This window comes from Silurus meridionalis, chromosome 28 (genome assembly GCF_014805685.1).
Source record: "Silurus meridionalis isolate SWU-2019-XX chromosome 28, ASM1480568v1, whole genome shotgun sequence".
In the NCBI taxonomy this organism is placed as follows: domain Eukaryota; kingdom Metazoa; phylum Chordata; class Actinopteri; order Siluriformes; family Siluridae; genus Silurus; species Silurus meridionalis.
Window position 1 is genome coordinate 1,895,997 of NC_060911.1, and position 16,762 is coordinate 1,912,758.

The 16,762-nt window shown below is 45.0% G+C and overlaps 1 protein-coding gene across 6 annotated transcripts in view; it reads left to right on the top strand.

Moving 5' to 3' along the window:
- Nucleotides 1-16,762, top strand: part of fat1a (FAT atypical cadherin 1a) — a 75,380-nt gene that overhangs the window by 47,643 nt on the left and 10,975 nt on the right. For all 6 annotated transcript variants that reach the window (XM_046843547.1, XM_046843545.1, XM_046843550.1 and 3 more), the window contains exons 10-18: nt 1,994-6,061; nt 7,062-7,258; nt 8,544-8,697; nt 11,086-11,319; nt 13,707-14,090; nt 14,192-14,406; nt 14,599-14,736; nt 14,877-15,020; nt 16,156-16,353. In XM_046843547.1, the coding sequence (XP_046699503.1) occupies nt 1,994-6,061; nt 7,062-7,258; nt 8,544-8,697; nt 11,086-11,319; nt 13,707-14,090; nt 14,192-14,406; nt 14,599-14,736; nt 14,877-15,020; nt 16,156-16,353 (5,732 nt within the window). The remainder of the gene's footprint in view (nt 1-1,993; nt 6,062-7,061; nt 7,259-8,543; nt 8,698-11,085; nt 11,320-13,706; nt 14,091-14,191; nt 14,407-14,598; nt 14,737-14,876; nt 15,021-16,155; nt 16,354-16,762) is intronic.

Sequence of the window (16,762 nt, forward strand, 5' to 3'; positions counted from 1 at the left end):
AGGGGGCCAAGCACTCACAGCCTTCAAAGTGGTTCTTCCCTTTTATTGCCAAGGTAGAAGACAAATCCACTCATTTCCCCCTTGGAGATGAAAGTTAATCAAATGAAATTAAAGCTAAACAGCCACAGGAGCCGGCAGCCATTTCTCTCGTGCTACTTTGCCAAGCCATGAAGCAGGAAAATAAATGAGCGACCAAGCAAAAAAATAAAGTCCAACTGCCTTCTGACTTTATTAAGGTGTCCCCACCGTTAACGGTGAATCAGTCGATGTACGTTGTTTTGTTTTTTTTCTGTGAGGGGTTACTTTTTATAGTCTCCTTCCATAAAAGTGCAACAAACATCTTCCTACAGAATTCCTGTTTTTGTCCATTCTATGTCCAGCTACTTCCTGTACACATAGGTAGTATTTGTGATTAAGCTGTTGCTTTTAAAACGATGGTGTACTAGAAAGGGCGCATTGATACTGTATGATACAGCGATCCATAAATTGCCCACTTCTACTCCAAACATGTTTTAAGAAGAAGTTGGGAAGAAGTAGATAAAATGAGCACTTTTTACATTTACATTTATTGCATTTGGCAGATACCCTTATCCTTTTCTCATTCATACAAATGAGCCTTGCTCAGGGGCTCATACATGGCAGCTTGGTGTAGCTGGGATTTGAACTCCTCATAGTCCAAAGTCTTTTAAACTACCACCTCCCAACATCAGTTCTTTGTTGCATTTTAAGGCTAAAGCATTAAACATAAACAGTTCCTATGGAAAAATCCATGTTTTAATGGCAAGCTCCTTGCAGGTAACAGGCATTAGCGCTGTAAACCTTCCAAAAGGTGTTTGGAAATGCTCCGGGTGATGACATGGAAGTGAGCGTTCGGGTTGATATACCCTCGGCCGCTCATTGATTTTTCAGGCTTTGAATTTCACACACATAGCACAGTGACACATGAAAAGGTTTGGAGAGCACGAGGTGATATGCTTTGACAGACCCGAGTGTTAGGCTGAGCATTCCTGTCATGTCGCCCACGTTTTCCTTTTGTGCCTCCGTCCGTAAAGAGACGGAGAACCGGCGAGATTTAAAAAAGTGGGAGAGTTGACATGTCCCATCCAGAGGTCTCCAGCCCACCAGGCTCTCAGTCATGAATGGCACACTTGAAAACGAGAAGACGTCATGTCGAGAGAATAAATTGTGGGATGGCACAGAGTCCTGAATAGCCAAGCGAAGGATACCAGAGCGAGGAATAGCAGGGAGGAAAGAGAGAAAAAAAAGATCGACAAATGAATCAGGACTGTGAAGCATGCAGTTGGCTGAGGGTTTCCTCCCCTATTTCATTTCCCATTATTGTTGTTAGAATAAATAGGCAGTGTTTGGACAGCAGAGGGGATGTTTCTCTGACACTACGTGTCATGTTGAGAACGCACATTTTTGAAAAGCCTCGCATGACTTCTGCTAACTGGAGTGTAAAGTCCAGGCAGTGAGCACTACTCATAAACCACACTCCTCGAGTGCCATGTTGAAAAGGTGCAAGCGTATATATATATATATATATATATATATATATATATATATATATATATATATATATATATATGATTTATTTTAAATGTAGCTCTGAAGGTCAGTTAAATGTCAATCTATTGTCAATAAAAATGTTAGAGAGATGTCTTTTGCGGAATAGAAATTGCGTTCAGGCCAGAGAAAAGACCTCACTGATGATATAATGGAGCTGCAGTCATATAAAAATGCCATCTATTCAACCTCAGTCGTAGGTTTTTTACTAGAACAGTAATTAATATCAGATAAAAAACCCTGATGTTTGCGAGGGCGTTAGATCATGACATCTCATTAATGTCGCCAATGAATTTATTTAAATGTGTAGTCACAGTCAGAAAATATTTCAGACTACTGTTTAGTTGCTCGAAAGAATAAAAGAAATCAATACTTTAGCTGAGCGTGGTGAGATACAACATCTTTTTTATTGTCTCTCTATTTGCAGGAAATGTGGCTAATTCATTTGCCATCGATCCTGTCCTCGGGACTATCACAGTGGCAAAAGAGTTGGACCGAAGCAACAACAATCACTTTGAGCTGACAGTGAAGGCTACAGATAGAGGAACTCCGCCCCTTAGCGCTACAGCGACTGTGGACGTCACGGTTACTGTCTCGGACAACGCCACACCGAAGTTCACGGAGAAAGAATTTTCTGCTGAGATCAGTGAAACTGCGCTTCCTGGAAGCTTTGTAAGTCTAGTTACAGCCACCAGCCAATCGTCAGTCTTCTACCAGATCAAGAAAGGAAACATAAATGGAGTGTTTGACATTAATCCCAACTCCGGGGTCGTTGTGACTCAGCGGCCTCTGGATTATGAAACGATTCCATCATACAGTCTGACCATTCAGGCTTCCAACATGGCTGGCCAAGCTAGCAATGCTACACTACTGATACATCTAAAGGACGAAAACGATAATGTTCCAGTTTTCATCCAGGAGGAGTTTACCGGGGTGATTAGCGAGTCGTCTTCTGTAAAGAGTGTGGTCCTAACAAAAGATAGTACTCCTTTAGTCATTCGTGCTTTAGATATGGACCGTGATGCAAATGCTAGGCTAGTCTACCAAATTGTGGAGCCTTTTGCCCTCAATTACTTTGCTATCGATTCAAGCACCGGAGCAATAAGAACCACGACCGAATTGGATTATGAACAAAAATCTGTTTTCCGATTCACCGTTCAAGTACATGACATGGGAATCCCACGCCACTTTGTGCAGAAGGCTGCCAATGTGACCATCGAAGTCATAGACGTCAACGATTGTCCACCACAGTTCAGCCAGGACTTGTACGAGGTGACCGTTCTAGTTCCAACTTTCAAAGGTGTGAAAGTCGCCACAGTCAATGCGACTGATGCTGACTCGGGACCAAACGCCAGACTCCTCTATTCGATTGCAGAAGGCAACATTGGAGATAAGTTCAAAATGGACCCACTCACAGGGGTCATTACTATTCAAAATGGCACACAGCTGAGAAGCAGATATGAGCTGAAGGCTAGGGTGTCTGATGGCAGGTTTTCCAAAATGGCCACAGTGAAGATTAGCATTCGAGAGAATAAAGCAAGCAATCTGAAGTTCACTCAGAATTCTTATAAGGCTTTTGTCCAGGAGAACTCGTTGGAAAAGAAAACTCTCGCTGTAGTTGCTGCTGTAGGAAACCAAGTAAACGAGCCTTTGTTTTACACCATTTTAAACCCAGATAAAAGATTTGAGATCAGTCGTACCTCTGGTGTTCTAATGTCAACCGGCGTACCCTTCGATCGTGAGGAGCAGGATACTTATGACATTGTAGTAGAAGTGACCAGAGTGGACAAATCATCCGACACGGCTCACATTCTCGTCACAGTAACAATTGAGGACGTCAACGACAACCCACCCATGTTTGTCAACATGCCCTACCACGCACTGGTTCAAAAGGACGCAGAAGTCGGCCAAGTTATTAGACAAGTGACTGCAATGGATTCAGATAAGGACAATAACGCTGACATAAGATATCATCTACATGAACTGAATGATTACATCCAGATTAGTGCCAGTGGTGAGCTTTCACTGAAAAGGTCATTTGAGATGGATCAGATGAACTCAGAGCTTGTGGTCACGGTTATAGCTACAGACAGTGGGAAACCGCCAATGTCAGCGAGCGTGGAAGTGCCTATAACTGTAGTAGATAAAGCCATACCTGTGTTTGAAAAACCTTTCTATAGTCTAGAGATTCCTGAGAATGTACAGCTGCACACTCCCATTATCCATGTACAGGCTAGTAATTCAGAAGGACCAAAGGTGGTGTACACCATCACAGAGGGTGACCCTTACAGCCAGTTCAACATCAACTTCAACACTGGTGTTATTCAAGTGGTGCAGCCTCTTGATTTTGAGACACACCCTGCTTATAAACTAAGCGTAAGAGCCACAGATTCGCTGACTGGTGCTAAATCGGACGTATTTGTTGACATAATCTTGGAGGATGTCAATGACAACCCGCCTGTGTTCCAAGCCAAGTCTTATAATGCAAGCCTTTCTGAAGCCTCTGTCATCGGCACTGCTGTGGTGCAGGTATCCGCTGTCGATGCAGACACAGGTAACAATAAACTTCTCTTCTACCTAATAGCCAACAATGATAAATCCTCTGAATATTTTACTATCGATCGCAACACCGGTATGATCTGGACAGCACGCATGCTAGACCACGAGGAGGAAATGCAACACAAGCTAACAATCAGAGCCGTCGATGGAGGAGTTCCGGCACTTTCCAGCGAAGTCACTGTGATGATTGACGTTATAGATCTTAACGACAATGGTCCTGTGTTCTCTCAGAAGATTTACGAAGCAGCTGTCAGTGAGCTGGCTCCCCGTGGCCATTTTGTAACGCAGGTCCAAGCTTCGGATGCTGACAGCTCTGATACCGCAAGACTTGAGTTTTCAATCCTGTCAGGAAACGAGGTGCAGAACTTTGTCATAGATGAAAAATCCGGAGCTGTTGTAATTTCCAATCACAGGAAACTGCACATGGAGCCCCTGTATAACCTTAATGTTTCTGTGTCTGACGGCGTATTCAGGAACTCTGCTCTTGTAAAAATTACAGTCAATGGTGCAAACTTCCAGAGTCCTTCCTTCCCTCAAGCTGACTATATAGTCGAGCTTCTAGAAAACTCCCCAGTCGGTACATTAGTGGCAGAGGCTCCAGCAACAGATGAAGATGCCGGCATCTATGGACGAGTAACATACCAGATTGTCAATGATGTCGCAAAAGATAAATTTTCTGTCAATGAAGATGGTGAGATTTTCACCTTGGAGAGCCTTGATCGCGAGAATGCACTGGAGAAAATGATGCAGATCTCCTTGATGGCAAAAGACGGTGGCGGCAAAGTGGGATTCTGCACCATCAACGTGATCCTAACCGACATTAATGACAATTCGCCACAGTTCAGAGCTGCTGAATACAAAGTACACATTGGATCAGATGTTCCTAGAGGAACAATGGTGGTTAAAATTGCAGCTTCTGATATGGATGAAGGCAGCAATGCAGACATAACCTACACTATTGAAGCAGACATGGATAATGTATCTGAGAACTTTGAGATCCACCCTCTCAGTGGGGTTATCGTGACTAAAGAGAGTCTAATCGGATTGGAAAATGAGCTCTATGCTTTCCTTGTACGTGCGAGGGATGGTGGGAACCCTTCGAGATCCTCTGTTGTCCCTGTCTATGTTCGAGTACTTCCCCCTGAGGTCAAGGTGCCGAAGTTTGTAGAACCATACTACAGGTTTGCCATTGAAGAAGATCGCCCGTTAGGCTCACAAATAGACATGATTCAGGCAGAGAGCGACCAGACAGTGCTCTACAGTCTAGTAAAGGGTAACACTCTAGAGAGTAACAAAGATGAGGTTTTCGAGGTCGACCGTGACACAGGCACTTTGAAGCTAGTAAAGAAACTCGACCATGAGAGCACCAAGTGGTACCAGTTAACTCTCCAAGCCCAAAGTGACCACGAAGGGAATGAAATCATCTCTTCTGTTGATGTTAACATCCAGGTGAAGGATGTAAATGATAACAGTCCCTTCTTTGAGTCAGACCCTTATGAAGCCATCGTGGTTGAGAATCTTCCCAGTGGTACGTCAGTGATACAGGTAAAGGCAATGGATCTGGACTCAAGCACCAATGGGCAGGTGAGCTACAGTCTGGATCCCATCCAGGATCCAGCAGACATAGCGGAACTGTTTGCTGTCAATAGCGAAACAGGCTGGGTGAACACACTGAAAGAGCTGGACCGCGAGCAAAGAGACAAGTACACCATCTCGATCCTGGCCACTGACCGTGGAGACAAGCTACAGCTTACAGCGAGCGCTAAAGTGGAAGTCACGGTTGCAGACGTGAACGACAACCCTCCAAGGTTCACGGCAGAGATCTACAAAGGCACAGTGAGCGAAGACGACCCCCCTGGTGGAGTGATCGCCATTCTCAGCACAACAGATGCAGACTCCGAGGACATCAACAAACAAGTCGAGTATTTCATCACAGGTATGCAGATTCGTAAAATCTGGCAGCATGCCATTTCTTTTAGTGATATCTAAATGGCTGTCTATACAATATTGTTTGACTGTTTAACAGTCAGAAATAGCTAATTCCAAATATTACTAATCTACAAGAACTTAATTATCCTGCACTAATAACAGCTTATCACTGCCAAGCCACCTAAACCAGCCAGTATAAAGATACCATCTGCTTGCTCAAATATTCTCCCCATTCAGTCTGTAAACAAGTTTCAAATCACAAGCCTAAATATTTAGGTCAGTAGAAAAAGTCCTTCTTGTGTAATTATTCCAGTAACTTTTCGGAATCGCCCAGGGAAATGGACAGGCACTGGTGTTAATTAGCTTGTGAGAAAAACTCAGTCAAGCCGAATATCCCAAGATCCTAGAAATGAGGTTGTGATCAGCGTCTGTTTGCACATTGGAAACCTTAACTCCTTTATAATGATCCTCTTTGCAGGACCTCTGATTTGATTGAAATCTGAATCTCGTGAAATTACACTTTTTTGTTAGGGTGAATTGTAAAACTTGTTCATTCATTGGTCAAAAGAATTCCTGTGGAGAAAGATAAACACACTCTTCACCAAGGCTGTGTAGAAATCGCTAAAAAAATTACACATAAACGCAGGAATAGGTATCTTAAAACCTTTTGTATGTCACAGCTGTACACAACAACAGCTTTGTCCTTTGGCTCAGTTTGTCCTTTGCCTCGCAGCTCAGCTCAACAGTTTCTCTGAAAAAACAGGGCAAAGCGCTGAAGTTTGAATCACCTCCTGAAATTGAACCGATTCAGAGACGAATTGGTTTTTTACTATAATCAAGTAACTGCACCGAGGGGCAGGAAGACACCATGGCTCCATTCCCAATAGACTACACTTTTATTTAGCTCCCCTCAACTTAAAAGTTGCGGAATTGAGCGTGAATCATAACTGCTTCCTGGCTCAGAAATATGTACAGCAGGTTAATGACTTGATCTCCACTGTTTGAAGGTGGTGACCCCCTGGGGCAGTTCGGTGTAGAGCACACGCAGGGCGAGTGGAAGGTGTTGGTGCGAAAGCCATTAGACCGGGAGCAGACGGACAATTACCAGCTGAACATCACAGCGACTGACGGCACCTTCACAGCCAGGGCAGTGGTCGAGGTCAAAGTGTTGGACGCCAATGACAACAGTCCGGTTTGTGAAAGGGTAAGACACTAATGCATGCTTGGTAGGTCTAGGCCAGGTGACTGGTCAAGGTCTCAATGCTTGCCCGAGGTTGTAGACTCTGGGGATCAGCGACTTATTGATTTATTGTCGATTTATTTGAATTTGCTTTCAAAACAAATGCATCAGTCCAAGAAAAGCCTTTGAGAAAGTTTTGTGGATTTCGTGTGTCCTCAGTAAAATTGGGGTATAAGTTGAAAGGTAGTTGTTTACTATCAGATGTGGAACAAGTAATCTTAGTTGTCATAACGTTAAATTGTCCGATGGTCAAAAACTGACGCAGTCAATAAAACAAAACTTTACGTCATTAATTCGTGGCACATTCAGACCCACGTTCTCTTGCTGATGCTAGCTAGCATCAAACAAACAATCTTTCGTGTTATGTTCATGACGTGCCTAGATTTTTTTTCTTTATGTCATACGAACGCTCATATTCCCTCCATAAATTGATAAATTTCTCTTCTGTACTCGTTTTCACGTTTTCCCCGAGGTACTTAGAAGTTGTCGTGCTAATTGCATCATGTGGTTCAGCTCTCCGATTGGTTCTCGGTTTAACGGTCTTTGTAGGCGAACCGGAAAGTGTCTGCATTATTCAATGCCAGAATTTGATCAGGAGAAAAAAAAAGATTGTAACAGACATTAATTGGCTGTCGGTGAACATGTCAAACTGGCAAATTGGACAGATTTTAGCCTCAAATTAAAGGAATTGATTAGGGTTTTCACCAAATCTTGGCCAAAATTACACAGTGAACAAGCCTGGATATGACAAAACGCAGCACTCTGCACTAGCAAGAGCCTCGAGTGTCTTTTTATTTGACTCCGTATTACGCCTCAGTTGTCCCCTGGTGGTCTAGTGGTTAAGTTGCAGCGCTCTCAAGGCTGCGACCCGGGTTCGATCCCCGGTCAGGGAACCATCCCCAGCCACTTTCAGTGCCGGTCCCAAGCCCGGAAAAATTTGGGGAGGGTTGCGTTATGAAGGGCATCCAGCGTAAAACATGTGCCAAATCAAACGTGCGGAGGATCCGCAGAGGCGACCCCTAACGGGAGAAGCCGAAAGAAAGTTTTTTATTACGCCTCAGTTGTACTTGAATTGCTTTCGCCCTTTGTTCCCCACCGCAGTGGGACTGTTCTGAGCATCCTGCATAATCTCTCTGCTCTAGTTTTGTCATTGTATAATTATTTTCTATGTCCGTATGCACCGATTATGTTTGTTTTGTTCTGTTTCATGATATTTTGTCCTCATTAGCGTTTTTTTCCCCATCTCCAGTCTCTATACGCGGTGCGAGTGCCGGAGGACGCCGCGTCCGGACGTTACGTCCTCCAGGTCTCAGCTACAGACGCAGACATCCGCTCCAACGCTCACATCAACTACCAGCTTTCAGGAGCCGGAGCCCAACATTTCAGCATCGACTCGGAGACAGGTACAGTGTGTGTGTGTGCGTGTGTGCATGTGTGTGTGTGTGTGTGTGTGTGTGTGTGTGTGTGTATACAAGATACTACTGTTTTTTTTTTTTTGTTTCATTGTACTAGTTTATGTAATCATAGCAGTACATATAGCCTGTGTGTGTGTGTGTGTGTGTGCATGTGTGTGCGTGCGTGTGTGTCTGTGTGTGTGTCTGTGTGTGTGTGTGTGCATGATCAGATTCATGGCTCGTAAGGAAGGCGTTGTTTTGACAGCCTTGGTGCTCCCAAAGCTGTTCACACACACACACACACACACACACACACACACATCTGAGAGGCTGTAGTGCCAAGGCTTCAGTTAGACAAGGATTGCTCAGGGCGGGTACACACACACACACACACCTTGCATTGTTACTGTGTATAGTTCCTCTTCGGACCTTAACCAAGTAGACAATGGACAAGGGAAATTCATCTCTCTCTCTCTCTCTCTCTCTCTCTCTCTCTCTCTCTTTCACACACACACACACACACACACACACACACACACACACACACACACAGTAATTTAAGAAGCAGTAATGGTAAAACCGAGACTATTTATTCATCTCACTGTGTTTATTAAGTCCATCTCTCTCTCTCTCTCTCTCTCTCTCTCTCTCTCTCTCTCTTTGTGAATTAAATATTACACACAGCCAGAAGGCAGGCTCCATGTGTGTATGTATGTAAATGTGTGTGCGTGTGTTTTTGTGTGTAAATATATATATATATATATATGTGTGTGTGTGTGTGTGTGTGTGTGTGTGTGTGTGTGTGTGTGTGTGTGTGTGTGTGTGTGTCTGTGTGCATCTCATCACGCTGCTACAACACAAAGTCTATTGTAAAGGTGCTAGTCAACAGCTGCAAGCAAGAAGGTTGCATATGTGTATGTGTGTGTGTGTGTGTGTGTGTGTGTGTGTGTGTGCGCCAGCACACAAACACACACACACACACACACACACATACACACACACACAGGCTGAAGGAGCTCTGCTGTTGTTGGGTGTGGGATTAACGTATCTGCAGGGTTTTTTCTCCTCGTTTTTCCCTCTGCTTTTGTTCAGTGGTGGAAAAGAAAAGGCGCTTTGTTGAAGGTTGGCGATGCCAAGAGTCCTGCAGAGAGTCTCTCTTTCTTTTCCTACTTTCTTTCTCTCTTTCCTTTTTTTCCTTTCCTCAAGCCAAGTTATTAAAAAAAACACCATGCTTTCTGTTCAACTCTTTCCACTTTTTCCTTTCTTTTTTCCTTCTTTCTTTCTTTCTTTCTTTCTTTCTTTCTTTCTTTCTTTCTTTCTTTCTTTCTTGTCTTCTCAAGCATTTTTCTCACTCCTTAACCCAGGCACCTCTTTCCCTCTCTCTCTCCCTCCTTCCTTTCTCTCTCTCTACCTTTCTCTCCACTTTCTTTCTCTTTAATTATTTACTTTTCTCATCTGACAGTCATTAGCCACGAGGAGCACCACACTCTATGTCTGTGTGTGTGTGTGTTTTTATCTTCTTCTCATCCTGTAAGAGTTTTCTCAGCGTGAACGAGTGATCGTCCACCACTCCGTTTATCCGAACAGCCACACTGCCCCCTACAGGCTCCACTGTAGGACGTACTGTAGGCATGATGAGGCTGAGGATTACACTCAGAGTGGGGTTTAGTGTTTTCAGTGATCAGGGTTACATCAGAAGGGATACAGGCAAACACACACACACACACACACACACACACACACACACACACACGCGCACACAATCAGGGATGCACACACAGGAACAAATTCACATGAACACACACATACATACCTGCAAACACACACACACACACACACACACACACACACACACACACACACACACACACACACACAAACATATATACACACAAACTGACACACAGTGTGCTCGGTATTGTACAGTCTTTCTATTTACCCATTTTTCTTTCATTTCCTTCTGTTTCTTTTGATCCCTGATTCACCTTGCTGGTGTCATTCCAGCCCTATCTCTCTCTCTCTCTCTCTCTCTCTCTCTCTCTCTCTCTCCTTTCTTTCTCTCTCTCTCTCTCTCTCTCTCTCTCTCTCTCTCTCTCTCTCTCTCTCTCTCTCCTTTTCCTTTCTTTCTCTCTCTCTCTCTCTCTCTCTCTCTCTCTCTCTCCTTTCCCTCTCTCTCTCTCCTCTCTTTCTCTACTTTAATTATTCACTTTTTTTATGTTACACACTTAAAATGAAATAATTTCAGGAAACCATTAAAAGAATCACAGCCCAAAAAACAGCCATTTGTCCTATTTTGTTAAAACCAAACCTTCGTTAAAGTTCCTTCAGACATCTGATGGTTCTTCTCGTCTCTGTGAACGTTTGACCCGAGGTGTTATGTAACTCTGTTTCCCGCAGGTGAGCTGAAGACGTTTAGCGCGCTGGACTTCGAGGAGGAGGCGGTGCACAGGATGAAGGTGCGCGCGGTGGACGGAGGAGGTCGCTACTGCGAAGCCGACGTCGAGGTCGCGGTGGAGGACGTGAACGACAACACGCCACGCTTCACCGCCGATCCCTTCGCCATCACCGTGTTTGAGAACACGGAGATACACACACCGGTCGGACGGCTGCAGGCCACTGACCTCGACTCTGGTGAGCTGCATGAATCACAGATACACACTTATAGCGGTCGAGGGTCCGGGGCCTTGCTCAGGGCCCCAGCAGTGGCAGCTCTGGATGTTGCTGAATTATTAATTCATGACCGTCTGATCAGAAGTCCAATGAAGCCCCATATCTTCATTTTCTCGGAGCATGGAAGGGCCGAGGACTGAGCAGATGGTGGGATTTATTACACAACTCAATTGGGAGAAAAGCCGAAAAAACTTTTGTCCTGCTTCTTGAAAGTGCAGACTTCAAAGAGCAGATAGAGTTAAAGCAGAATTCAAAGATGAAAGCTGGGTAAAGTTATGTATATTTAGGTGTGTGTGTGTGTGTGTGTGTGTGTGTGTGTGTGAGAGTGAGTCCAAAAAGTGTTTAATGTCTGATCATATACGCCCTTGACCCTGTTTGCCAATTGTGTGAGTGTGTGTGTGTGTGTGTGTGGTTCGCTTGCTCATTCAAACTCTCACTCTCTCTCCTCTATGAGATCCTCTTTCTCTTCTCCTCTTTCAGCGTCCTTTGTTCACATCGCTCCGTCAGTTCCGTCCTAAATGTCATCATGTTTTTCAGCGCCTCTGAATTCCAGCCTGTGTTTGAGAAGCCTCATGCCCACGCACCTCTCTCTCTTTCTCTCTCTCTCTCTCACGCTCTCTCTCTCTCCATCCCACTCCATCTCTTTCTCTCTCTTTCCATCTCCCTCCCCCTCTCTCCCTCTCTCTTTCTTTTCCTTTTTTTCTCTCTCTTTTCATCTCCTTCCCTCTCTCTCTCTTTCTCTCTCCCTCTCACTCTCTCTTTTTCTGTCCTTTTTTTCTCTATTTTTATCGTTCTTCCTCGCTTACGTCCTTCACACTCACAGCTCTTACACATCACCTATGCAATTCGCGCCGTCTCGCGTAACACTTCAGCATGTGAGTAAAAGGGCTTATTATTATGTAAGGAATGCGTATGGATTCATACACACGAGAAGATTTCACACGTTCACGTATGTTAAATTGAGCAAAAATCTTGAAGGGACAACAAAAAAAACCCATATCGCTATCTCTGGCTGTTACGAAGCTCTGATACTGGAGACTCCTTCTTGTGAAACAAACACGCCATTACGGGTACGCCATTACGGGTACGCCATTACGGGTTTGCCATTAAGGGTACGCCATTACGGGTACGCTATTACGGGTACGTCATTACGGGTACGTCATTACGGTTATGGTTGCATCATTACTGGTGCGTCCTTACTGGTGGAAGGTGGTAGGTAATTGGGCAAGGTGCTAAGTTACTGATCAGAAGGTTGGGGGTTTAAGCCCTGGTATCACCAAGCTGCCACTCTTATCTCTCTGTGCTCCAGAAGTGCTGTGCCCTGACCCCAGAGTTCAAACAAGCTGGGATATGCAAAGAAAGGAATTTCACTGTGCTGTAATGTATATGTGAAAAATAAAGGCTCTGCTTTTCTTCTTCTTCTTACGGGTGCGTCATTACAGGAACGCTCCTATGGGTACGCCATTACAGGTACATCCTTATGGGTACGCTATTACGGGTACATCCTTATGGGTATGCAATTACAGGTACATCCTTATGGGTACGCTATTACGGGTACATCCTTAGGGGTACGCTATTACAGGTACATCCTTATGGGTACGCTATTACGGGTACATCCTTATGGGTGCGCTATTACGAGTACATACTTATGGGTACTCCATTGCAGATACATCCTTATGGGTATGCTATTACGGGTACATCCTTATGGGTACGCCATTACGGGTACATAATCAATACTAAACCTAAAACTGTTCCTTATGTACCCTGAGCTGTCAACAGGAAAACTTTGAGGGAGAGGGGCAGAGAGACAGAGGGGGGAGGGGTGTGCATGCATGTGTGTGTATTCTGACTCTATACGCTGACTTCTACTAAGCAGCCCTCACACATCCGCCTCTTTTATGGCACGCCAACGTAAGCGTGGCGGCCGGATTATAAGTTCTGGCGCGGTTCGTAAAATCGATGCGTGTGAATACTAAAGACGTGTAAATGCGTCCTGACGGCTCAATGCAGGCAAGAGTCAAATCAATATTGTCAACGCTGGTATATAATGAACTCATTATCCAGCCTGGACACGCTAAACCCGGCATATTAGAAACACAGCAATGTTTTCTCCTGGGCACAGTAGACGATTTATCCCTGCGTTCATAACGGGTGCTTTCAACAACAACGTCGATGTCGTGTTCTGGCTTCTAATTGGAGACGTTTGTTATACCTCAGTTATGAGTCACAAGTTTCTGTTAATGCTCTGTTAGGGTGTGTTGATGTAATATTTGTGAAAGGAGTCTACAGTGTTAGGGATCTGTTTTCTTTCTCTTCATAGCATTTTTTTTTTCTCTGTTTGTGTCCAGGCTCTAATGGTGAGCTCGTGTATTCTCTGCTGGACTCGGCCGATGGAGCCTTCTTGATCGACGAGCACTCAGGGGTGCTCCGCTTGGCCATGCCCCTCGACCGTGACCTCCGGCCCACCTACACTCTCCGAGCTCGTGCCACTGACCGTGGCTGGCCCCGCTCCCTCTCCGCCGTCTGCTCCGTCACCATATCCGTCCTGGACCTGAACGATGACCCGCCTGTCTTCCAGCACCGTGAATACCCTGTCACCATCCCCGAGGACGTTGCCGTGGGAACTCAGGTGCAGCACGTGCACGCGGCTAGCCGTGACGCGGAGACGCAGATTTCCTACGCCATAGTTGACGGAAACGAGAAGGGAATGTTCAGGGTGGACGAACACACAGGTAACTTAGGGCCACTGCGATATCAAATCATTCATCAACTCAACTTTCATCGTGGAAATATTGGAAATAAATGTTTTTTTTTTTTGTTCTGTTTTGCGTAGGTGGCATTTTTGTGATCACACCGCTAGATTACGAAGTATCCTGCGAGTTTTCTCTGACCGTGGAGGCCACAGACGGGAAGACGCCGTCTCTAAGCGACAGGGCCGTCATTAATATCAACGTGACAGACATAAATGACAACAGCCCTGTTTTCAGCCAGGCAGTTTACACAGCCGTGTTGAGCGAGGACGTGGAGCCGGGCAAGGCGGTGCTCACGGTGAGTCTCCGCCCTTTTACAGGTCACATGACCGTAAATGTGCAACAGAGTGCACACTATTTCAACCTTATACTAATGAGGTTGGCTAAACCCTGTGTGTGTGTGTATGTGTATGTGTGTGTGTGTGTGTGTGTGTGTGTGTGTGTGTGTGTGTGTGTGTGTGTGTGTGTGTGTTTGTGTGTGTGTGTGTAGGTTGTGGCCGAGGATGCAGACGGACCTGCAAATAACCAGGTGCACTATTCCATCATCAGCGGCAACCAAGGAAGCCCCTTCTCCATCGATCCATTAAAGGGAGAGTTGAAGGTAGCACGGCATCTGGACCGGGAGAAGGTACAATCAACACACACACACACACACACACACACACACACACACACACACACATGCATTGGATCAACCATTATCACCATTATCATGCTTTTCAATCATATGGGTGTCTGTCTTATTTGTGTGTGTGTGTGTGTGTGTAGGTGTCTGGTTACACTCTGACTGTCAGGGCATCTGATAACGTGAGTCCAGCTCGTTTAAGCACAGCCAAAATCAACATCGACGTTTCTGATATCAATGACAACCCACCCGTGTTCTCGCAGAGCAACTACACACTCATCATTCAGGTATGCACACACACACACACACACACACACACACACACACACACTGAAACACACATTCCAGGTCACATAGAAGCACCAGGGACCAGTTTCACACTAGATATTATATGTTATATGCTATCCAATATACATAGTATACAATATAATTCATCTTAAAATAATGCATATACACAGATCAGGCATGCCATTAGAACATTCTGAGTGGTGAAGTGAAGAATATGATTATCTCTTCATCATGGCACCTGTTAGTGGGTGGATTTATTTATTAGGAAGCAAGTGAACATTTTGTCCTCAAAGTTGATGTTAAAAGCAGGAAAAACAGGCGAGCGTAAGGAGTTGAGCGAGTTTAACAAATTGTGACGTCTAGACGACTGGGTCGGAGCGTCTCTAAAACTGCAGCTCTTGTGAGATGTTCCTGGTCTGCAGTGGTCAGAATCTATCAAAAGTGCTCCAAGGAAGGAACAGTGGTGAACCGGTGACAGGGTTGTGTGCGGCCGAAGATTATTGATGCACGTGAGGAGCGAAGGCTGGTCTGCATGGTCCGATCCAACAGACGAGCTCCTGTAGTTTAAACTGCTGAAGAAGTTCAGGCTGTTAATGTTCGAAGGGTCAGACTTGTTTTACAGCAAAAAGGGGGCAGGCACAATATTAGGCAGGTGGTCATAATGTTCTGCCTGATCGGTTTATGTAATGAAAATGTAACTCGACTCACCATGATGCAGAATCCGCACGAGCCCTGGGCTCATGTCCCTGCAACACGACAATCTCATCTCTAACAGTTGTGCCTCCGTGTCCTCTGCTATTTCAACAATTTGTCTAATTACGCTGCTAGCCGAAAGAGGAACCCTGTGCTACCTTTGTACCTGCAGCATACCTTCTAAAAATTCACAGCAAACATCCTTAGCGGAAGGCAGTATCCACACTTATAAGGGCTTCTTAGCCTTAGCAATGTGGTTAGCCAATAGGAATGATGCTCTCAGTGCAGACACATTGCATGATGTGGTGGCCTTTAATAATTGCTTCTGCCCTTCATGGAGGACACTGGTTCCGACTGGTGCCCTAAAATCTGGGAGTGGGCAGGGATTCCGTAGGCGAAGTTTTTTGGAGAATATTTCATGTTCTACCGTTTTTTCTGTAGGAGAACCGTCCAGTCGGAACCAGTGTCCTCCAGCTGAGCGTATCGGACCGAGACGCCTCCCACAATGGACCTCCATTTTCTTTCTCCATTGTGAGTGGAAACGAGGATCACACATTCGACGTCACGTCTCAAGGATCGCTGGTGTCGATCGGCAAGCTGAGTCGCCGCGACAAGGACAACTACGTCATGGAGATCCAGGTGAGATGAGGAGCAGCCTGGAGATGATGTATTAGTAATTTAACGTTATCACACTGCTTTATTGCTTCTCAAGGAACTAAAATGGAAAAGTGAACGTGAATAAAAATAAGCTGTGATACAGAACGAGAAAACACTTGGTTTCTCTCGGTTGTTGCTGCTGCCGAGAACGTTGTAATAATCCACTTCAAAGACACTTACAGCTGTCAAAGCTTCAAACCGCCCTGAATAATCTCTTACATTCACAAAAAAAAGCCACGCTTGATATACCTCTAAACTGGTAAATACGAACTCACATCCGAATCTCTGTAAGAGCTCAGCCAGGTGTGTTGCAGCAAGTGTGTGTTTTAGACCAAGCTGGTGCTTTCCCACGTGGGGAAGATGATATCGATCTGTTCTTCTGTTCATGTAA